Source organism: Capsella rubella, unplaced genomic scaffold, assembly GCF_000375325.1.
Source record: "Capsella rubella cultivar Monte Gargano unplaced genomic scaffold, Caprub1_0 scaffold_6, whole genome shotgun sequence".
NCBI lineage: Eukaryota > Viridiplantae > Streptophyta > Magnoliopsida > Brassicales > Brassicaceae > Capsella > Capsella rubella.
Genome location: NW_006238918.1, coordinates 6737793 through 6758376, shown reverse-complemented (window position 1 = coordinate 6758376; position 20584 = coordinate 6737793). Strand labels below are relative to the sequence as shown.

At 38.7% G+C, this 20584-nt stretch overlaps 7 protein-coding genes across 7 annotated transcripts; 6 read left to right on the top strand and 1 right to left on the bottom strand.

Moving 5' to 3' along the window:
- Positions 1–59: 59 nt before the first annotated feature.
- Positions 60–2638, top strand: LOC17882583 (tudor domain-containing protein 3). Its single transcript, XM_023780880.1, has 6 exons — positions 60–441; positions 697–864; positions 1000–1228; positions 1430–1648; positions 1797–2089; positions 2270–2638. Exons 1-6 carry the CDS (start codon positions 160–162, stop codon positions 2429–2431), a joined length of 1353 nt encoding a protein of 450 aa, XP_023636648.1. The 5' UTR covers positions 60–159; the 3' UTR covers positions 2432–2638.
- A 96-nt stretch (positions 2639–2734) lies between these two features.
- Positions 2735–3913, bottom strand: LOC17883845 (probable plastid-lipid-associated protein 8, chloroplastic). The gene is made up of 4 exons (XM_006288492.2): positions 3633–3913; positions 3422–3545; positions 3168–3347; positions 2735–3087 (listed from the first exon to the last, which is right to left on the bottom strand). Exons 1-4 carry the CDS (start codon positions 3861–3863, stop codon positions 2897–2899), a joined length of 726 nt encoding a protein of 241 aa, XP_006288554.1. The 5' UTR covers positions 3864–3913; the 3' UTR covers positions 2735–2896.
- A 92-nt stretch (positions 3914–4005) lies between these two features.
- LOC17881768 (protein PGR) lies at positions 4006–6161 on the top strand. The gene is made up of 5 exons (XM_006286555.2): positions 4006–4394; positions 4517–4630; positions 5167–5389; positions 5465–5713; positions 5790–6161. The coding sequence occupies exons 1-5, from the start codon at positions 4246–4248 to the stop codon at positions 5919–5921; spliced, it is 867 nt and encodes a 288-aa protein (XP_006286617.1). The 5' UTR covers positions 4006–4245; the 3' UTR covers positions 5922–6161.
- A 160-nt stretch (positions 6162–6321) lies between these two features.
- LOC17883553 lies at positions 6322–10217 on the top strand. The gene is made up of 7 exons (XM_006287159.2): positions 6322–6685; positions 6984–7746; positions 7829–7985; positions 8222–8266; positions 8693–8858; positions 9123–9493; positions 9587–10217. The coding sequence occupies exons 1-7, from the start codon at positions 6500–6502 to the stop codon at positions 9903–9905; spliced, it is 2007 nt and encodes a 668-aa protein (XP_006287221.1). The 5' UTR covers positions 6322–6499; the 3' UTR covers positions 9906–10217.
- A 343-nt stretch (positions 10218–10560) lies between these two features.
- LOC17882122 (mediator of RNA polymerase II transcription subunit 31) lies at positions 10561–12736 on the top strand. Its single transcript, XM_006288640.2, has 6 exons — positions 10561–10764; positions 10856–10953; positions 11419–11515; positions 11630–11708; positions 11996–12249; positions 12363–12736. Exons 1-6 carry the CDS (start codon positions 10718–10720, stop codon positions 12373–12375), a joined length of 588 nt encoding a protein of 195 aa, XP_006288702.1. The 5' UTR covers positions 10561–10717; the 3' UTR covers positions 12376–12736.
- A 1754-nt stretch (positions 12737–14490) lies between these two features.
- LOC17882847 lies at positions 14491–16716 on the top strand. Its single transcript, XM_006289282.2, has one exon. The coding sequence runs from the start codon at positions 14685–14687 to the stop codon at positions 16191–16193; it is 1509 nt and encodes a 502-aa protein (XP_006289344.1). The 5' UTR covers positions 14491–14684; the 3' UTR covers positions 16194–16716.
- Positions 16717–18452: 1736 nt separating this feature from the next.
- LOC17881618 (peroxidase N) lies at positions 18453–20095 on the top strand. The gene is made up of 4 exons (XM_006290092.2): positions 18453–18704; positions 18845–19027; positions 19300–19462; positions 19575–20095. The coding sequence occupies exons 1-4, from the start codon at positions 18477–18479 to the stop codon at positions 19988–19990; spliced, it is 990 nt and encodes a 329-aa protein (XP_006290154.1). The 5' UTR covers positions 18453–18476; the 3' UTR covers positions 19991–20095.
- The last annotated feature ends 489 nt before the right edge of the window (positions 20096–20584 follow it).

The window sequence follows — 20584 nt, the reverse complement described above, 5'->3', positions numbered from 1 at the left end:
ACATAAATTGCAAACAAATTTCACTAAAAATTCATTATATGTCATATGGGGCTATAGTTCCCTCTTTTGTTTTTTTTTGTCTTTTTCCTTTTTATTTATTAGCATTTTACCCCGAATTAGAATCTCGAAATTCTCCGGTGCGACCAGAGGATCGACGCAATGGAGGGAACATCCACCTCCTCCGCCGGCGACCACGCCCACGCCGTCGTGATAAATGCCCTAACCAACCGGGGCTGGTGCTTCAGAGACGTATCTTACCTGAAATCTCTTGTCAATGATATATACTCCTTGATTGGCGGCGGTAATCAAACAAGCGCGGTGGTGGAGTCAGTGGAGGCCGAGCTGCTTAACATGGATATTAGGTTAATCGGAGGCAAGTCCCTCCCTGACTCAACAGAGTTACGCAGGTGTTCTCATCTCCAAGGCCCCAAAGTGCTCCAGGTACGTTGCTTCAAACAGCTCAAGACAGTAACACTAAGAACCAAATGCGTACAATTTATAATGCATTCTTATCTGATTCTAAACTTGTTGGTTTTGGCTAATTCAAATAGTTGATGATCAGAGAGTGGTATACTAAGATTTTAAGTAGTTTCCAGTCTTTGTTTGTATGTCAACGTTTGAGTATTCCTAGTTTTTAGATTGGTACTTCTACTTCTGTATTGTGGTGATTTGGTTTTCTTTGCTTTGTGAACATAGATAAGTTCTGTTAGGGATGTTACAAGAAGTAGCGCAGAGGAATTCCTGGGAAATTCAAATGGTAAACGAGTGCTCAAATTCGCTCTGACTGATGGGAAGACTGAGATATCCGCACTTGAGTACTCTCATATTCCATCGATTAGCAGTGATGTGATTCCTGGTACTAAGGTATTACATCTCAATATAATTAAATTGACAGATTCATGTTGTGTTGTTTGTGCATTATGATTGAATATATGTGTGTGTGTGTCATACTGTCATGCATCAGGAGGGTGTCTTATGAAAACATAATATTGTTGGCAGGTCCGTTTAGAAAATAAGGCTGTGGTACGTGACGGTCTAGTATGTTTGACTCCGAAAGAGGTGACTTTATTGGGCGGTAATGTGCCATCACTCACTGAAGAATGGCAGATGAAGAAAAAATATGCTAGTTTGGCTAGTTCATCTGGAAGGAAATCTCAGGAAAGCAAAGCTGGTGATGGCCCTCCCCCATTTGAGGAGTTGCAGATCCGAAGAGGTTCCCATCACCGTGGTAAGCAGGGTTATCTTATTTTGCGCATTGTCATGCAATTTTCTTCCAGTAGTTTATTGCATGTTTCTTTCACTTTAAACGGTTGGCCAATCTTTGTCAACAAATTTATTGAATTGCTTTTCAAATTTATTGGCTTGCATCAAGTATCATGATGGAAGTTTGGACAATGTATAATCTGTCAGTATGTCTGATGTTTGACAGATTACAACAAGACGACTTCGAGGAACATCATACCTACTGCTGCAGAAAGCAACGTAAAACACACCGGCGGAGAAAAAGGTGAAAGTAGTGAAGCTGGTGGGAACAAACAAGGTACAGATAAGAATTTACAACGGAATCCTGCAGATTCTGATCCAAATATATCTGTCAAAGTTGAAAATCAGGAAAAGCCAAGCAGTTCAGACACAAGACCTAAACAAGGTGTGCCATCTATTTTGATAATTAAATTAGTTTGGCATTTTCATCTGGCAATTGTATTGAATTGTAGATGAGATATCTATCATTCATATCATATAAGTCTAAGTAACTCTCATACTCGCTAGCGCCATAATATATCCCATTGTTGCAGTGGTGGAAGCTATTCCTTTACAGAACCAAGCGGCTGCGCAGATACTTCTTGAGAAAATGAAAAATTCGAGTTCAAATGACCGGCAGTACCAAGGAAGAAGAGGTAGAGGTAGAGGTAGAGGTAGAGGGAGGGGGAGAGAAGAAGAAGACTCTGCAGTGTTTACACTGGAGGAGTGGGAAAAGAGGAATACTGGCGGGGGAGTTCTTGCAACGGCAGACCATCCAAGCGACACCACCCGCGATGAAGATCTTGCATGGCAGCTTCAGAATCAGTTTGATTTGGAAGACTCTTATGTGAGTCAGAACATCTTTGATTATCCCTATGATCTGTAGCGTATATGCTTAATTGGCCATTTGATTAATTAACCTGACCATAATTTTGATTAGCACACCATTTTTTCCTTTCAATGACTTATTTGTATTACGTTTTGGGACCATACGATGAGAGAACTGTGATTGTAATTTTCTGTGTAGGGACAGGAGATGCATGGAACCGGGGCAGTGGATATCAGAATGAATATGTTTGATTACGGAAGACCAGACAATGACTTTGGCCATGGAAGGGGAAGAGGGGGAAGAGGGGGAAGGGGAAGAGGAAGAGGGCGGGGAAGAGGACGGGGAAGAGGACGTGTGTAGATTGTGTAATGCAATCATCCAGGCTTGCGGTGATTAAACCAAACTTCATCATTTACATCTGTATATCTTTTATTGAGAGCATTATAGATTCTTCGGGAATAACTCATGTATGCTTTGGTCCTCACAGTCACAGGTGTAGCAGCTCTGAATCTGTATGTACATGGTGTTTTTAATGTTTCAGTTAACCGTGAGAAGTTTTGAATTTTAGCATTCATCTTTTGAATTTGTGGCTCTAGTAGTTCTTTGTGAAAATACTTTGATGCTCACCATTGCGTACTCAACTACTCATTAGGAGTGAGACTCTCTTGGAATGAAGCTTATATTACAACAAAGTTCCTAATAAAACACCATATGTGTACACAGGTATGTGGGTTTCGAAAGTTATACGCTCACAAGTGCCCATATGTTGTTTCTTCATTTCTGTAGTGCATTGTATTGATTGATGCACGAGGGAAAAAACATATATTACTGACGCCTCCTAAAGACGAACAATGATCCCTTCGAGCCTAATCCCAACCTAAGTTTCTCATCTACATATGTGATCCGAAGCTTCACTTCGCTTTCAAACCCGTATTTAAACTCCAGAGATCCTACCTTGATTTCCGGAGGCTCAAAGATCACCTGAACCCACTCACTGTCCAAAGCTTTCAGCTTCCCTGGGATCATAAAAGTGGTTGAAGATTAAAGATGGGAAAAGATGAGACTGGGGATACATATATGGGTTTTCAAGTGCTACCTGTCAAGGAGACATCTCCGTCAAGAAAACCAAAAGCATTGATGGAAACTTTGTTCCTGACGATATCAGGAGAATCAATGGCTTGTATCATCTCTTTTGTTTTGAAGAAGAGGCGGCCTATCACACTCCTGTAGCCTCCACCGGGAGAGGTCGGTCTAGAACAGTACACCACTTCCCAATCTGCACCACAGTTGGAGAATTCACATTTTGATTCAAGGAAGAAGCAATGGCAGCTATGCTCCTAAATAGTTTACCTCCGAAAATGAGAGGGTTTTTAACAGGCTCCTTGACACAGTACTTTTGAAGCTCTCCAGCCACTTGTGCCACCTCCTTGTGTTGTTCAGGGCTCAGTGTCACACCTCCATCGCTATTCGCAACCTGTTCACCACTCCCATAAGGCCATAATATAAAATTAAGTCAGATCCTCAACTTATAAGATGGGCGTAAAGTTTCGGGGATACAGACCTTAGAGAGGAGAGTAGAAATGAGATCATCAGGTCCAGTACGAAGCTCAACGTTGGGGGCTGAAACGGAACTGACGACTAGTCCTAATCTTCTACTCCTGCTCCGTGAATCGGCCTTATAAGGGATGTTGTATTGAAGAGGAAGGTTCGAACGCTTCGAGGAATGGAGGATCTGAGTCCGAGGTTCGGAGAACGACGACGCGATTGTAAGGGAAGAAGCAGCCGCAGCCATTATTGTTCTACAGAGAGAGAGAAGCTCAGATAGAAAGGGGTGTGAGAGGAAAGAGAGAGGGAATACGGATATTGTGATTTAAGTGGTGCCACGTCATAATCGAAATCGTTACTGGTCCCATCTCTCGTTCGCCGATTGGATTCTCTCCGGCCACGTAGGAAGGAAGATATGTTCTCCCGCGTTATCTCGTCTGTTACAAAATCTATATCGGGTCAGCCCATTAGAGGCCCATTATTTAATATCAGGTCCAAGCCTGCGTAACAACATCTTCTAACCAACACAAAGTGATGAGTGATGACGTTGTTTGGGTCAACTGCTCTCTCTCTCTCTCTCGGCGCTGAACAACTGAAACTTCGAGCTTCCTCCGCCAGTACTTGGGAAAATGGAAACGTCGCCGCAGTTCAGGCTTATCCTCGCCGTAATTCTTTCATCACTCATCGCTTTCCGTTCGTACAAGCGGAGGTCACTTGATCTCTCCGGTGGAATTGCTGGATTCCTCGTTATGACCATCCATTTCACCGCCGGTTTCAGGTTTTTTCTCCGGCTTTTGATTTCTTTGGTTATGAACATTCGATTGTTTAGTTGTTGAGAAAGTGTTTTCTATTGTTTCCCGATTGGTATTGATCGGATCAATGTGTTGAATCTAAAAAAAGGTACGGAGCTCTGCTGCTTGTGTTCTTTCTTACTTCCTCGAAGCTTACTAAAGTTGGCGAAGATAAAAAACGACGCGTTGATGCTGAGTTCAAGGAAGGTGGGCAAAGGAACTGGTAAGTTTTAAAACTGGTAGAGTCTGGTGTATTGACTTATGTGAGAGTGAGCTGTTTGGATTCCTATGAGATTGAAGTTTGGGATAATGATAAATATACATTTTGAAGGCATTCTTGAAATTTATACATATGTTTTGAGAGTCTTTTGGGAGAATATATTTTCGATCAAGTAAAGGGAATGAACTCTAGATCAGTGAGAGCCGATTCTAACTTCAACATTGTGCAAAATTTATTTATCTGTGGGAAAATTATACCTCCCGTTCTTAGCATACCATAGAACCACAGTACCACACACAAAGATATTCCCTTTTCCTTTGTTTATGTTGATGTTGAACTTTAGAACATCATTTTTAGAGATTGTTTTTTTATGGTTAGCCAAGGAAAATAAGTTATTTTTCCACATCCAAATAACTAGTCGAGGCTGGGCATCGTTTATTTTCCACTGGCATATTAGCAAATGATACTTGCAGAAGTTGTTATTTATTTGACAACCAAAAATTGCTTTGACAGGGGATTCCTCGAATATCTTGTTTCAGGGTACAAGTGTTATGCAATAGTGGAATTGCATCAGTTCTAGTTGTAATTGCATGTACTTTAACGGGTTGGCAGGACAAATGTTTGGACTCAAAGCAGTCAGAAACTGTAACTGCTCTTATTGGTGGGATCATCGGTCATTATGCATGCTGTAATGGAGACACTTGGTCCTCGGAGCTTGGGGTTCTAAGTGATGCCCAGCCTCGACTAGTCACAACGCTAAAGGTTTTTTCTTGTTCCTTTTTTGCAAGCCGCTAGTTAATTTTTTCTGTTTAGCTAAACGTTTGGTATTATTCTCAGCCGGTGAAAAAGGGCACAAATGGTGGAGTTACAAAAGCAGGACTCTTAGCTGCCTTGGCAGCCGGCACCACTGTTGGATTAACGTTCATTATCTTCGGACTCTTTACCGCAAGTTGTGCAAGCAATGTGGTTCTGAAGCAACTCTTAGTCGTTCCACTCTCTGCATTAGCTGGATTATGTGGGAGTCTTATTGATTCTGTACTAGGAGCAACCATCCAATTCAGTGGCTTCTGCTCTGTCCGGAACAAGGTACATTTTAAAAGAACACATGTGAATATGTGGAATCGAGGGAGAAGCGTTGTTGACCGAATTATGTGTCTTGCAGATTGTAGGGAAACCAGGGCCGACAGTAAAGAAGATATCAGGTCTGGACATCCTTGACAACAATGGTGTGAACTTTGTCTCCATACTCTTGACATCCTTTCTGACTTCCATTGCGTTTATGTACATTTTCTGAATGCTGAAGCGAGAGTGTTTTTACTTTTCATCCTTTGGAATCCAAAAATTGGTATACACTTTTGATATTATTTCTGAAATGTTAATTTTGTTGTATGCTGAGTCGAGTTGTTTTAGCTTCTTAGAACAGTCTACTTTTGTGTTCAGTATGTATGGAATAAACGCAGCTACAAGTGTAATTGAACTTAATTTAATTTCTTAGAACAGAGTCTCCTTAATCAAAATTAATATTTTTTCGTCTTCTGATTTTGGTTTTTCTGTTGTCATTGTTGTTGTTTTATTGAAGCTTGTTTAACGGATGTATCTCTGTGCTTAACGTCCGTCATAGACTTCTCAACTGTAGATTTTGACGGTTTAAATTCCAAATGAAGGAATATTCCGTGCAAGTGTAACACTGTCAAGTTCCGTTGAGCTGCACGCGATTACATTAGCCCTAGTAAGTGAAGCGGCAAAATCGGAAAAAGTGAAAAAAATGTGGCTGCGAAATTGAAACGACAAGAGGGAAAATAAGCCCCACTTCTCACGATCGGGCGGGTAATAAAAAGGGTTTGGATTGGAGGAAGACGAACCGAGACTTTAATGGCGACGACGGCGATGATAAAACCTAAAATTGAACACGGGGAAGAAGGTGAAGTGACTGAAGTCGAAGCGAAAACATTCTCAACTAAAATCCCAGATGATAGAGAAGCTCTACTAGAGTTCATGGACCAGCGTGCCAACTCAATCCAACGCCTTAAAGACGAGATTTCAATCCTCGACCGAAAGGTCTCTTCTTTCTTCTTTTTGGATTTGGTTGATTCACTGCTCTTAGGATCTTTCCGTTTCCATTTTTTGTTGTTCTTTTTTCAATATGAATCCAGTTTGAACATATTTATGATATTTTTCATTCATTCAAATGTCATCCTCTTGCTTGAAACTTTGAAGGGCACCTAATTGAAATTCAAAAGTTTTCCCCTTTTGTTTTCTGATTTCTAAGGATTTGTCTTTTTCTCTCTTGAAATGTACAAGCGCGAGTCCGTCCTACTGTTTGGTCTTGTTCTTAAGATTTCTGATGTATCTGCAGCTTGCTGAAGAGAGAAAACTGATGGCAGATGCGGAGGCAAAATTTTTACAAATTGATCGTGTTCAAGATAGTACCTTGTCTAAGTCTAAATCAAAAGTGCCTGGTAATGGAAGTTTATTTGGTATAGCAGAGTTCTGGACTGAGGGAAATAAGGCGAAGACTCCTAATGAAACCTCCTCTACTCCGCATTCACGTAGTGAGATGGAATCCTTGAAAGTGCCAGCCATTATCTTGCCACCTTCTTTTAAACGAAGAACTTCTGCACCCGCTAGAGCAGAAGTAAATGAGACCACCCATGCTCAACCCATGGCTACAAGGGATCAAAATATCCCAATGGAAGACACAAGTGGCCCTGAGGCCAAAAGACCTCGCAGTATTCCTGATGAAGTAGTAAGGGATACCCAAGATCGAGACAATGGAGCTCAACCCATGGATAGAAGGGATTATGATGTCCCCAAAGAAGATAAAAGTGTCCCTGAGGCCAAGAGATCTCGTAGTATTCCTAGTGAAGTGGTAAGGGAATCACATGGTCGAGATAACGTAGCTCAACCCATGGCTACAAGGGATGCCTCAAAGGAAGCCAAAAGTAGTCTTGAGGCCAAGAAATCTCCTAGTATTCTTAATGAAGTGGTATGCAAAACTCAAGATCGTGATAACCAAACTCAAGCTCAAGCTCAAGCTCGAGATAACCAGACTAATAAGGACTTTGCAAAGCCAAGGATCCGAGCTTCTTCTACCATTTCTCAACAACAGGAAAAATCTGGTAAAGCCATTCTTTTGGTCGATTTGCCTCATCTTACCTTCTCATTGCGTCTGAATCTACTGTTTCTTTTTGTTGTTTTCAGAATTTCGAGGACATGATGAGTTGATAGCGCTTATAGGTAGGAGCTCTTTGCGTCCCACAATTGAAGGTCGTACTGTAGGTATGCTACCAAGTTGCCACACGAAAAGAATGAGAAGCCTTGCTCTTTCTCCTTCAAGCCGTGAACTATTTGCTACAAGGTGCTTCTTACATTATTTTTGTTTGGTTCTTTTCTAAAAAAATGAAAGACCGCTACCTATTTTTTTCTCTGCCAGTCTAGTGGATGACATTCGGATTTTCTTACGAAGGAAATTATATTTTAACATGAAAGGGAACCAAGGCATTAGACACAGTTAGCTAATCTAATATACCCTTGACTCATGTGCTTAATCTATTTCTTTTCCCGTCTTGCTTTTGGTTTTTGGTTATTCTTCAGTGCATTGGATGGGGCGGTTCATTTCTGGAAGCTTCAATCCGATAGGTAAACTCTGCCGTAAATATGCCTGATCTACTGATTATGATAGTTCTTGCTAATTTCTTGGGGTTAGTTAATTAATTGATATTTATGCCGACTGATTTTAGGAGTGGTTATGGGATTGTAACTTCAAATACATATAGATTTCCTTGATTTTCAAATGTGTCAAATGTATCTATTTCCAATTCCAACTGATATCATCTGCATCCATCCATATATTAAGTCGGCGAAATTAGTTTTCGCATATATTTGTCAACAAGCTGCAATACATTGTGTACAAGATCTTAAGAGAATAGAATTTGTACAATGTTCGCTACTGGGAAGTTTTGTCCTCAGGAACCACCAATCTTTTTAACTCTTATTTTTGTGAATATCTTAATCTATATTTCATTGAATACTAACCTATCCATCAATGCTTTCACCATTGACCAGGTCGACAGCTACTTTGTTTAATACGGTCAACCGGGTAGCAGTAGATCAGAAGAAATGGGCAGAAGATATAGCTTGGCATCCACACAAAAGTGCACTTTTCTCCGTGTATACTGCAGATGAAGGTCACCCTCAAATATCAGCCATATATCTAAATGAATCTGGAGGGGTAAAACTCTATGAAAGCGGTTACACACTTTAACGTTTTACCATATTTAAATTTGCTATTGCACATTCATGAGTGGAATGTGTGCTTAAACTGTTATCTGTTTGAAATAAATAAAAAATCATTTTTGCTGGAATTATTAGGAATTATGTTCAATCCTGGATTTATCTATTTGGTTTAAGATCTAGCTTGTGATGGTTGTACGATTTTATTTTTGGAAAGGCTTGTTATGTGCTCACATATTTTTGGATATCTGTTCATCTGCAGAGTTGTGAGTCGAAATTTCTGGAGGACAGGCCTCATAGCAAAGGTCTTATTAACAGAATCATGTTTACGCCTTGGGATGATCCTTGTTTCATAACTGGTGGGAGTGACCATGCAGTAGTGTTATGGCGGGATCAATCTGAGAATAATGCGTGGAAGTCGACCCTTCTGCATAGGGACTCACACTCATCGGCTGTGATGGGAGTTGCTGGAATGCGCCATAACAACCTTGTCTTGTCATGTGGAGACGATAGGAGATTTGTTGGGTTTGATGCTCGAGAAGAAAAAGTCACATTCAAACATAGACTAGACAACAGATGCACAAATATACTGCCAAACCCGAGAGATTTTAACCTTGTCATGGTTCACACAAGGTAAAACAGACTCTTGATTTATATATATATATATACCCCAAGAAAGCAATTGCCTCAAAATTCTTCTTTCCTTTGCTTGTGTTATGTTTGCAGGCAGCTAGACCGGCAACTGCGGTTGTATGATGTAAGATTGCCTCAGACAGAACTGTTTTCTTTTGGGTGGAAGCAAGAAAGCAGTGAGTCGCAGTCGGCACTAATTAACCAGTCTTGGTCTCCTGATGGTTTACACATTTCATCTGGTTCTGCAGACCCTGTGATCCACATCTTTGATATCCGCTACAATGCACCAAGCCCGTCTCTCTCGATGAAAGCTCATAAGAAAAGAGTGTTCAAAGCCGAGTGGCATTCTTCTCATCCTCTGCTCGTCTCCATCTCATCAGATTTATCAATTGGGATTCACAAGCTATGGTGAAACATGTTAAAGTCATCCCCTGAATATTTGAAGGCCAGTAACTTATGAATGACAGATTTTGTCTAGCAAGTAGTTGATTGGTAAGTAAGACTTGAGCACAGTACCCCCAACTGGATACAAAAACTGTCTTGGGACTTGCATAGGGTAGTCCAGGGTCTAAAGGCACTAATATTTATATTTTTTGGTTGACTGTGGGAAAACTAGCAGATAATTGTTAGCTTTTCACATCAACACTGTCGCATTTTTGCGAGGACTACTACATTAGGGCAAACTCAGTTGGAGCCAAATGTTAATCCCTTCAGAATTCTGACAGCTTGACTCTTTCCTCTTTAGCCTGCAGAGATTCTCATTTCCCTAATCCCTATCCATAGTTAGCATGACAAAGAGTACAACATCCTTATCTATTGTAGTCCCAGAATTGTATTTCACTGATGGATAAACTCGATTTCAAACCACTTTTGTAACAAAAAAATAGCCATTGAATATAGATTCCATATCTTCAAAATCCAAGATTTATGTTTGTGTGATTCATGGTCTTTAACAAATATGTAATTTTGTATTTTCAATTTTATTTTAACATATTTTTTAAACCGAAATTTTGTATTTTCAATTTTACTCAGAACCGGTTTAGGACTTTGGTTTATATTCCTCCTCCCTCCGTCTCCGTCTGTTTTCTTTCGCTACTTTTTTCAGTCGATCGAAGTTGTGTGCGAAGCTTTTCTGATTCCGCTTGAGAATCCAAAATTCGATTCTCGTTTTGGTATTTGCGTTCATTGAACTCGTCAATTGGTTGATTCAGATCTCGTTCGTTCATGGCGTCGCCAGAGGAGATTGATGATACATCAGAGATTCCATCCCCGTGGGTTCTTCTTCTTCTTCTTCTTCTTCTTCTTCTGTACACTTTCATATGTTTCAATCTGCTGTTTAGTATTCTAATTCCATCTCTACAGGCCAAAGACTACTTACAAGGATCCCGACGGTGGAAGGCAACGGTTCTTACTGGAGCTTGAGTTCATTCAATGTCTCGCCAATCCTACTTACATCCACTGTTAGTTCCTTTAGCCTTTTCCCTTCTATTGTTTTGGAGGATTCGTTAATAGGGCTTACTGGCTTAGCGTTTGTGCTTTTGATTCGAAAATAGTTTCGCTAATTTGGGTTTTACATTGTGTAAGCAGTTTTGTATTCATGTAACTTAAATGAGATCTTGTGTGCTTTGGTTGGATAAAATTTTTTGCTCCTAATCCCATTTGGTCTTCTCCCGCTGTTGATAATGAGAACAGTTCTGCAAAAAACTTTAGAATGTACCTGCTTATGACACACCAATACAAATTAGGTGAGATGAGGGGAGTCTAAATGCTACATGAAGATATAACACTAGCAGTTAACTATTAGAAAGTGATAAGAGATCTTTTGTTTTTTTGCATGTTTGGATGGTTTACTTACCACCTTCTCCTTCACATGCTCTTTCTTTGTTTCTTAGTTGTGCACTTATCCTTTGGGTTCTGTTTTGCAGACCTGGCACAGAATCGGTATTTTGAAGATGAAGCATTTATTGGATACTTAAAATATCTTCAATACTGGCAGCGACCAGAGTACATCAAGTTCATAATGTGAGTTGGAATATCTTATGGAATTATGGTAGTCTTATGAAGGTTTGAAATATATCTGATTTCTCTGCTTGTTTATCTGTTTTCTTTTGTTCTTGTGTTTATGTCCTGGTATAGGTACCCACATTGCCTATATTTCCTCGAACTTCTTCAAAACCCCAACTTCAGAACTGCTATGGCCCATCCCGCAAACAAGGTATAAGAATCATCAACCAAACTTGCCACACCTGCCTTTTAGTGCGCAGTGTAAATAGGGAGTGCTTCAAATGTGTAGGGTATTGGTAGGTTTTAGGGAGTTTAGGGTCTTTAATACTAACCATACTTGCGTTCTGCTAGTTTGGCTCTGTAGTTCTGTGTTATTTCCATTGATTTCATGAGATAAGTAAAGTATTTTCATACTACATACAGTATGTCCTTGTATTATATTGTTGAAGAAGTCTTCTAAAGTTTTGAACCCTGTCTTCTTTTGAATCCGACTTCCAGGAATTGGCACATAGGCAACAGTTTTACTATTGGAAGAACTACAGAAACAACAGGCTGAAGCACATTCTACCTCGGCCTCTTCCAGAGCCTATAGCTCCACCACCACCGGCTGTACCTTCAACTTCTTTGCCACCTGCACCATCTGCAACTGCTGCTCTCTCTCCAGCCCTTTCTCCAATGCAGTACAATAATATGCTTTCTAAGAATGAAACCAGGAATATGGGTGCTGCTGCAATTGATCGTAGGAAGAGAAAGTGTGTGCTCCTTTCTTCTTCCTGATTATTGTTATTATCTTGTGTTTGCTAGATGACTTCGAATGTGGTAAGAAAATAAGTAACATTCTAATATATGAGTCTTATAATGTCAGGAAGGGTACATAAGCATTTCTGGCCCTGAAGCACAAACTGTGGTGCCGGATATGCTTTCCTGCATTTCATAGAGAGGGAAGCCTAATTGACTCAGGTTACAAACATGTTGGAAGCTTGGTACTATACTCATTCCGTGTCATAGGCCGTAGCTGGAAGTTGTCATATATGGTGTTCAATCGTTGTCTATGATACACAAGTAACACAACCCCCTATCAGTCTTTGTCTTTGTTTCTCTATGGATAGATGGATGTTATTGGTGTCGGGTTTTAAGTAAATGGTAGTTTTGAGAGATGTTTAGTCTGTTACAATCCAAATGACTTGTCCGGCTCGTACCCTAATTCCAACATGAATCTGAATCACATGGTTTAAAGCCTCGACTCGTGTCTGAGCTCGTCTGAGAGCTAGATTAGCCTCAATTGTTTGTCTCTTACCTTAGTAATAAAAAAAGAAAGAAGATGAGTTGCTTCTGTAGACGGGTTATAACATATTCATATTCATTTTTATAACAATGAATGTTAGGAAAACAACATCCATATTCATTCGTTATTACTAGAAGTTGGAAACGATTGTAAGTTGATGGATTAATGTTCTGCGGACGATCTACTCACCTTTGCTAAATGATCAGGTAGATGGATAACAAATTAGAAGAATTTTTGCCACTTATGAATCCGGTGCGATTTGAATTGTGTGGAACTTGAGGAGATTGGGCTTCAGAATTGAAACTTTCACTAGGATTGCAACATTTTTGAGAAGCTTAGAAGTCATAAAAACTTTAAGAGAATCATTGGACTGTCAGACATTTATACTTGGCAGAGATTGCTTTTGTCTGTAAACATCAGGAGTGGGGTTTCCCTGATTCCCCTGTTGCACTGGTAGGTCGAATTTGTACTACAATAACTCGTTTAATGCAATCTTTGACAACAATTTAAAAAGCTTAAAGTACACGAAACATAATATGGTAATATGCGATGTAACTTGCTTATCGTATCTCAAGGTTTGAAATCTGGTCCATGACGCTGATGTAAAATAGAAGAAACACAGAATCCATCTCTATATCTCCTTTCGTCAAGGCAGAGAGAGAAGCACCAAGTCAAGTATGCGTTTTTTACTAGACTGAAATTTTAAGTCAAGAATTTTTAATTTCCATGAGAAGTCAAATATGTTTTAATACTTTTGACTAGGCTCATTGCACCCGTTAGCTCTGTTGGACCAGGATACGTAAGCTCGTAACTCATGCCCAAACTCAGGTTAGGCTTGGCTGTGTTTGCATGATTGAGTCGTCTTTATATGAATAGTCGTAACCTGATAGATGTTAGATGCATATGCAGATGACCTGAAGAAGAAAGAGGAGAAAGAAGAAGAAAATAACATAACCAATGATGTAACAAGGACAAGAACACGAATGCGTTATAGATTAGAGACGACTTTGATTAGACGAGAATGTACTCAATAGCCCAAATTTTGGAAATGGTCCATTTCTTCTATACTATTCTACCTTCTTTTAAATAATTATATCATCATTATTATTTGTTTTTTTTTTTTTTGTCATCTCATTATTATTTGTTTTTTTTTTGTTAAGTCAAACATACCATCATTTAAAAATATATATATATATAATTACCTAAATAATAACATTGTAGATAAAAAATAATAATATCATAATTAGATCTTAGATTTTAAAATTACCAACAAAAAAACGAGTGAAATTATATTTGCCAAATTCTTGATTTACAATTTATTTCAAAACTAAATAATAAAAAATAAAAAATATCAAAGAAACCCGTAACCGACTCAACCTTTAAAAGAAAAGAAAGAAAAAACAGATCGTAGCCGTCGGTTTAACGGGTGTCATCTCCGTCGTTGATTAGAACAAAGCATCTTTTCTCAGCCTCTATTTAAAGAATCTCTCTCATCATCTCTCAAGCCGTTCGTACACACACAGAGGAGAGGTTCTCTTTGCCCTTTTATTTATTTATTTTTCTCTCTTAAGCTGTCAAAGACAGACAACAACACAGAAAAAAAAAAGTTTCCAGATCCAAATTACAAAAACTCCCCAAAAACTTCAAACTGAACAAACAAAAACAAAACAATCAAAAATACGAAAAATCTCAAATTCTAGTGTTGTTGGTTTTTTTTGGTTTGATTTGTGTTTGTATTTTTTGTATTCTTTGATCTGTGGTTTTGTATCTTAAACAACAATTTCACTCCCCTAAGCACTCGGATTGATCTCTTATCCATTGATCTATCTGCTAATTTGCTTCGATTTAGGGTTTTGGGTTTTTTTTTTTGGTTCGATTTCGATTAGTGTTTGTATTGTTTAGATGAACGATCAATCTAAGCTGATGAATCCGCCACCTCCACAGCAGATGATTGGTCAGCCTCCGCCGCAACAGAGGATGAATCCGCCGCCGCCTTCTCAGGTAATGAACCCGGTTCAGCCACGGATTATGAACCAGACGCCGTTGTTAGGCCAATCCCATCCGATTATGAGTATGAACCAGCAGCCTCAGGTTATGATGAACAACCAGGCTATGATGATGAATCCTCGCAACTTTAACCTTAACCCTAGTTTGAGTTCTGAGTACCAGAGCCTTCCTCCCAACAACTTTGGTTCGAAGCATTCCAAAATGATGCGGAACAATTGGAAAGGGAAGAAGATTACAGGTGACAAGAGGCCAATGATGGAGCAGCCGATTAGGAGAATGCATAACTCTGGGATTCCTATGTATAACCCTCAGCAGCAGATGCCTGGTTCTGGTAGTAGTATTCAGGTTGGACCTGTTGGTGCAGGTGGTTACAAGCCGCCGACTTTGAACGAGCTGCAGTCTCAGAACAGGTTAAAGACGAGGAAGTTTTATCCGAAGAAGAAGTATGGTAACCGATATGTTCCTTATGCTCCCAGAAACACGACTTCGTTCATTATCAGGGCAAAGAAATCTGGTGGAATTGCTGAGTTGGTGTCTCCTTGCCCTGTCACACCTGCGGTACTGCCTACGCCCATGTTCTCGCCATCCAGAGAGGTGTTGGGGGATATGGCGAAAGAGGAGTGGGGGGTTGATGGCTATGGCTCCATGAAAGGGCTGATTAGGCTGCGGGCTGATGGAAATGAGTTGGAACCTTATGATGAGGATGATGAAGATGAAGGTGGATCGAGTGAGAGTGATGTGGAGGAGCATGTTGAGGTTGAGAGGAGACTGGACCATGATTTAAGTCGGTTTGAGATGATTTATCCCAATTATGGTGGGTCGGAGTATAACAATGTATTGGAAAACCGAGTGGATGATCAGGATAGCCATATTGCTCAACTGGAGGAAGAGAACTTAACACTGAAGGAAAGGTTGTTCTTGATGGAGAGGGAGTTGGGTGACATGAGGAGAAGGTTGCAGTATCTCGAGAGGAGGGATATGGTTGCTGAAGATGCTAACGAGGAAGTTGTTGAGAATGAATCTGAAAGTGATGGTGATGACACAGGGGGATCTGATGCACGTACTAGTGGTGAAACAAAGGACAACCATGTAGCTGCAGAAGATGTTTGTATGCAAGATGCTGCGAGTAGGGATGGTGAGGCTACTGTGAAAGAAATTAACAGCAACAATAAGAGCACTGTGGATGAAGCTAAAGTTAGCAAACATACGACTGATGTGGGAAGTTCTGGGGAAAAGAAACCTGAAGGTAAGGAAAAAGCTGAGACAGAGTTTCGGGAAGTTTCAGGGGAACAATGTGAGGAAACGAATCAGGGCAAGGTTGGTATGGATCAGAGTAAGGATAATGAAATGGCGATTGAGAAGCTTGAAGATACATCTGAGAATGTTTCTGTTGGAGAACAATGAACAACCATATGACACCTGGACCAAGGAATGAAGCTGACAGGAGGAACCCATGATGATAGGCGGTAACCAGTGATGGATGGAGAGGTGTGATGCAAAAGTTGATGTGTAGCATTGTCCCTTTGGAATAATGTAAGTCTCTTATGTGCACAGGCGTTAGTGATGTATCTCTGCAGCTTTATGATGTATATGTCAAGAAAAGTGCTTGTCTTTAGTAGGCGTAGTCTAGTTTCCCCGTCATCGCTTTTGGTATCAGAGTTTAGGAGATTCACTTTCACAGGGGGAAGTTCATATAAAGTCTTCATGGTAAGCTTTTTTTTTTTTTTTTTTTTTGAACTTTTACATATTCTCGGTATTACCTCTATGATGATCTGGTTCATCTTGTTGATGAGTTTCCCGGGTTAATAAGATTTGTAGTAAAAGCAACAAAGTTCATTGTAGTGGAAAAAAACTTATGGATTTTATATAGTTTGTTTCTATGAATTGTATTTTTGATGCTTCACTTATAATAATAGCATAAGCATAATATGTATGTGTCTCGGTTTGAGACAGATTGCAGACAGAATGAATGATGTTTTTATTTGGATACAACTTTGCTTTCATCTGTACTACGTATTTGGGCTGCGTCTGATAAACCAAGTTTGGGCCCATATGGATCAGTTGGTTGAGTTATTTAATGTCCACGATACATTTTGAGCCATTTAATTGTGTTCGCAATTCTTGCAAAATTTATTTACCAAAAAAAAAAAAAAATTTACCAAAAAAAAAAAATTCTTGCAAAATTTAGTTAGCAATTAGTAAATATGAAGGTGATTAATAATATGATACGACATATTGCTTCTAAATAAGTATATAGTGTGAAAAAATGTACATATTTACGTTAAATTTAACGTACTATTTTTATTAAATATGATCTTTAAAATATAACTATTGAATATCATGTTTGACCAAATTCAGTTTAGAACAATTTAACACATAAAATACAATCATGATGTAAACTCAGCAACACTGAAAAACAATAAAATATATTTTTATGAAACTTAGCACTGAGGATAAGGTATAAATTATACCACTCTATACTAAGATATCGGGTTTTCTGTTTAAACTATGTGTAAGAAAGAAAAGATAAAAAGCCCAAATTATTAAAATCGCATTATTGACAAATTTTAGTATTCTGAACTGTTTTACCAATTTGTATTTGTTGATTTAAAAATATAACTGATATTGACTTGTAGAGAGATCGAGTTAAGGAGTTGGCGTTTACATAAGCATACAATATCGACATAATAAAGAATTAAGAATACACTTTGCGGTTTGCGCCATCTTTTATTTTGGCATGCCGATCATATAATGCTAAGCAGGCCTGCAGCTAATAAACACGTAGTGGAAGTGTGTGGAACGATTTGGACTATGCACTTTGTGAACTGAATAAAATATTAAACAATCGCCTCAAGTTGCAAAGTTCAAGGAGGAAGAAGTAACACTGACCATAACAAAAATGACTATTACGTGGAATCTACCATCTATCAAGGTTATTTTCGAAGATAAGTATTCTTTTGGTATATATTTTTTAAAACATAGTTTTCAACGTATATGATGAGGTTATCCATTCGCCATATTGGTGTTCTTAATAAACAACCGAGTTTAATTATCATTTTTAATTACGTGCGATTACAAAGTCGAATATTGTTTATATGAAATGAACTGGGATGTTTTAGTAAGTCATTATCATATTAAATAAAATTTAAACATGCATGCTTAGCTTTTCTAATATCCAAAGAAAGAGTTAAAATGTTTTAAAAAAAATTGCATCCTCAAAATACATACATACGAGTGGGGAGAGTTGTTTTACACCAAATCCCACTTGCGTCCTCAAAATACATTAAAATACAACACTATTGAAACAAAGTTGACTACATGATGTTAGATAGTAAACTCAGTCACTTATTTTAGTGGATTAAACGTATTATCAAACCGGCCAATTTACTAAATAACAAGATAGAAATCAATGAATCTATGAACTTAAATGGCTCTTAGTGCCTAATCTTACAAGAATTATAATATTATGGAGAGTTTAATGCATCCTCTTGAGCATAAGAAATCAATCTTTGGAAGCCGCCGCACGTCACCATGCACTAAATCATTCTCTTAATAGCCCACTATACCATACATGCACAAGTGATGACCCCGTGATATCGTTACTATCTATAAATAGAACCCAACGATTCGTGATCTTAATAAACTATCACTCTAGCCAGTCATTTAAACAAGCCATCTAGCTAGACAATGAAAACACAAACGTCCAAGGTGATGGGAGGACATGTCTTGCTTACTGTTTTCACTCTATTTATGCTTTGTTCAGGGGTTAGGGCACAGCTAAATCCTGACATATATGCTAAATCATGCCCCTCTCTTGTACAAATTGTCCGTAACCAAGTTAGTATCGCCATGAATGCCGAAAAAAGGATTGCTGCTTCTCTCATTCGTCTTCATTTCCACGACTGTTTTGTTAATGTAAGTACTGTTGTCTTTTTTTACGTGTATGTTTTTCTATTGAAAAAATATTTACATATGTTAAATATTGTTACATTAAGAGAAATGCCCCAAACACCTGGAATCAGTTTCCTAAAGCGTACGTAGCATGAAAATTTCAGGGGTGTGATGCGTCTATATTGTTGGATGGAACCGATAGTGAGAAACTCGCGATCCCAAACGTGAACTCTGTGAGAGGATTTGAAGTAATTGATACTATCAAAGCCGCTGTGGAAAAGGCATGTCCTGGTGTTGTTTCTTGTGCTGATATCCTTACTTTGGCCGCTCGTGACTCGGTTTGCTTGGTAAGCCTTTCTGTTCCCACTTAACAACCATCTTAATATTATTAGTTGTTCCTTAATTATAACACGAGAGTTACAGCTCTTACGGGACAACTATTTATATAATATGACCAAGGTGGCGATTATAATTTAGTAACAAAAACAAATGGTTAGGTTAAGTTTAATTAATGATTGTCTTTTTGCGGTTGAAATATTTAAACAATAATATATGTAAATAAATTTTCTTTCTTTTTTTGTCGATAACTTAATCACGGGTTATGAATTTTGATGTGCAGAGTGGAGGGCCAAGGTGGAGAGTGGCATTAGGAAGAAAAGATGGATTGGTAGCAAATCAGAACAGTGCAAACAATCTCCCATCTCCTTTTGAACCTTTAGACTCTATCATTGCCAAGTTTGTAGCCGTAGGCCTTAACACCACCGACGTCGTAGCCTTATCAGGTTGTTAACTCATCTCCCTAATTATACATAAACCTTAATTAGTTAGTTAATAGCTCTTTTTCTCTTCTGAGTTACTGATGCATGCCTTTTTTTATAAAATATATATATAAAGGAGCTCACACCTTTGGACAAGCAAAGTGTGATCTCTTCAGCAACCGTCTGTTCAACTTCACAGGCGCGGGAACCCCGGACGTAACACTTGAGACATCACTGTTGTCTAATCTAAGATCAGTTTGTCCCGTGGGAGGTAATGGAAACATAACAGCTCCTTTTGACCCGAACTCTGTGGACGCCTTCGACAACAACTATTTCAAGAACCTACTCCAAGGGAAAGGTCTTTTAAGCTCTGATCAGATTCTGTTCTCGAGTGACTTGGCCGTGAACACCACAAAGAGTCTAGTGGAGGCTTATAGTCGGAGCCAGTACTTGTTTTTCAGGGACTTCACTTGTTCGATGATCAGAATGGGGAATATTGCGAATGGAGCTAGTGGGGAGGTTAGAAGAAACTGCAGGGTTATCAATAATTAATTATGTTTATGTGTGTGTCGTTTTCTATTTTATGTAATAATGTTAATCAATAGTATTCCTCGTGTGTATCAGAATGATCGCGTGTGTAATAATAAGAATTTATGTCAATTGCTTTTTTTAATTTTAGTATATATAGACCAAAACTAGTACTATAAGACAAAATCATTGCAACAAGCACATATCAACCGGTAAAAATTATCTGAGACCAAAAAAGGAAAGTTCGAGACTTTCTAGTCATGCAGATGATCACTGAAAACGTCTCCGATTGTTTTGAGATAAGTGGCTCTCCATTTTGATGGCTTCAAGTCTTGAACAAAGGCACTTCCAAAATTGTACGCGGAAAGGAATTAGTAAGCATAATGCAATTCCAACAAGTAATTATGTTATTATTAGTGTTGTTGACGTACGTTAATTACTTCTGTTTTCAAGTAATGTTTTCAATAATAGTCTTTTAAGTTTAAATATACGATTTAACTCATTTAAAGTCCATTTTAAATCGATAGAAATAGCAAAGTAACTAACTAAAAGAAACTATATATTTAATATTTGAAATTTTGTATAATCAAATTCTGTCTCATATATATATATTTAAGG

Excerpts from the sequence above, each read along its gene's own strand:
- LOC17882583 (XM_023780880.1), top strand. The coding sequence starts at position 160 with ATGGAGGGAACATCCACCTCCTCCGCCGGCGACCACGCCCACGCCGTC. Across the intron at positions 442-696 it reads AAGGCCCCAAAGTGCTCCAG|ATAAGTTCTGTTAGGGATGT; the intron begins GTACGTTGCTTC and ends TTGTGAACATAG. Across the intron at positions 2,090-2,269 it reads TTGATTTGGAAGACTCTTAT|GGACAGGAGATGCATGGAAC; the intron begins GTGAGTCAGAAC and ends TTTTCTGTGTAG.
- LOC17883845 (XM_006288492.2), bottom strand. The coding sequence starts at position 3,863 with ATGGCTGCGGCTGCTTCTTCCCTTACAATCGCGTCGTCGTTCTCCGAA. Across the intron at positions 3,546-3,632 it reads TTTCTACTCTCCTCTCTAAG|GTTGCGAATAGCGATGGAGG; the intron begins GTCTGTATCCCC and ends AGTGGTGAACAG. Across the intron at positions 3,348-3,421 it reads AAACCCTCTCATTTTCGGAG|ATTGGGAAGTGGTGTACTGT; the intron begins GTAAACTATTTA and ends ACTGTGGTGCAG.
- LOC17881768 (XM_006286555.2), top strand. The coding sequence starts at position 4,246 with ATGGAAACGTCGCCGCAGTTCAGGCTTATCCTCGCCGTAATTCTTTCA. Across the intron at positions 5,390-5,464 it reads GACTAGTCACAACGCTAAAG|CCGGTGAAAAAGGGCACAAA; the intron begins GTTTTTTCTTGT and ends TATTATTCTCAG. Across the intron at positions 5,714-5,789 it reads TCTGCTCTGTCCGGAACAAG|ATTGTAGGGAAACCAGGGCC; the intron begins GTACATTTTAAA and ends TGTGTCTTGCAG.
- LOC17883553 (XM_006287159.2), top strand. The coding sequence starts at position 6,500 with ATGGCGACGACGGCGATGATAAAACCTAAAATTGAACACGGGGAAGAA. Across the intron at positions 8,267-8,692 it reads TGGAAGCTTCAATCCGATAG|GTCGACAGCTACTTTGTTTA; the intron begins GTAAACTCTGCC and ends ACCATTGACCAG. Across the intron at positions 9,494-9,586 it reads CTTGTCATGGTTCACACAAG|GCAGCTAGACCGGCAACTGC; the intron begins GTAAAACAGACT and ends TTATGTTTGCAG.
- LOC17882122 (XM_006288640.2), top strand. The coding sequence starts at position 10,718 with ATGGCGTCGCCAGAGGAGATTGATGATACATCAGAGATTCCATCCCC. Across the intron at positions 10,765-10,855 it reads ACATCAGAGATTCCATCCCC|GCCAAAGACTACTTACAAGG; the intron begins GTGGGTTCTTCT and ends CCATCTCTACAG. Across the intron at positions 11,516-11,629 it reads GAGTACATCAAGTTCATAAT|GTACCCACATTGCCTATATT; the intron begins GTGAGTTGGAAT and ends GTCCTGGTATAG.
- LOC17882847 (XM_006289282.2), top strand. The coding sequence starts at position 14,685 with ATGAACGATCAATCTAAGCTGATGAATCCGCCACCTCCACAGCAGATG.
- LOC17881618 (XM_006290092.2), top strand. The coding sequence starts at position 18,477 with ATGAAAACACAAACGTCCAAGGTGATGGGAGGACATGTCTTGCTTACT. Across the intron at positions 18,705-18,844 it reads TCCACGACTGTTTTGTTAAT|GGGTGTGATGCGTCTATATT; the intron begins GTAAGTACTGTT and ends TGAAAATTTCAG. Across the intron at positions 19,028-19,299 it reads CTCGTGACTCGGTTTGCTTG|AGTGGAGGGCCAAGGTGGAG; the intron begins GTAAGCCTTTCT and ends TTTGATGTGCAG.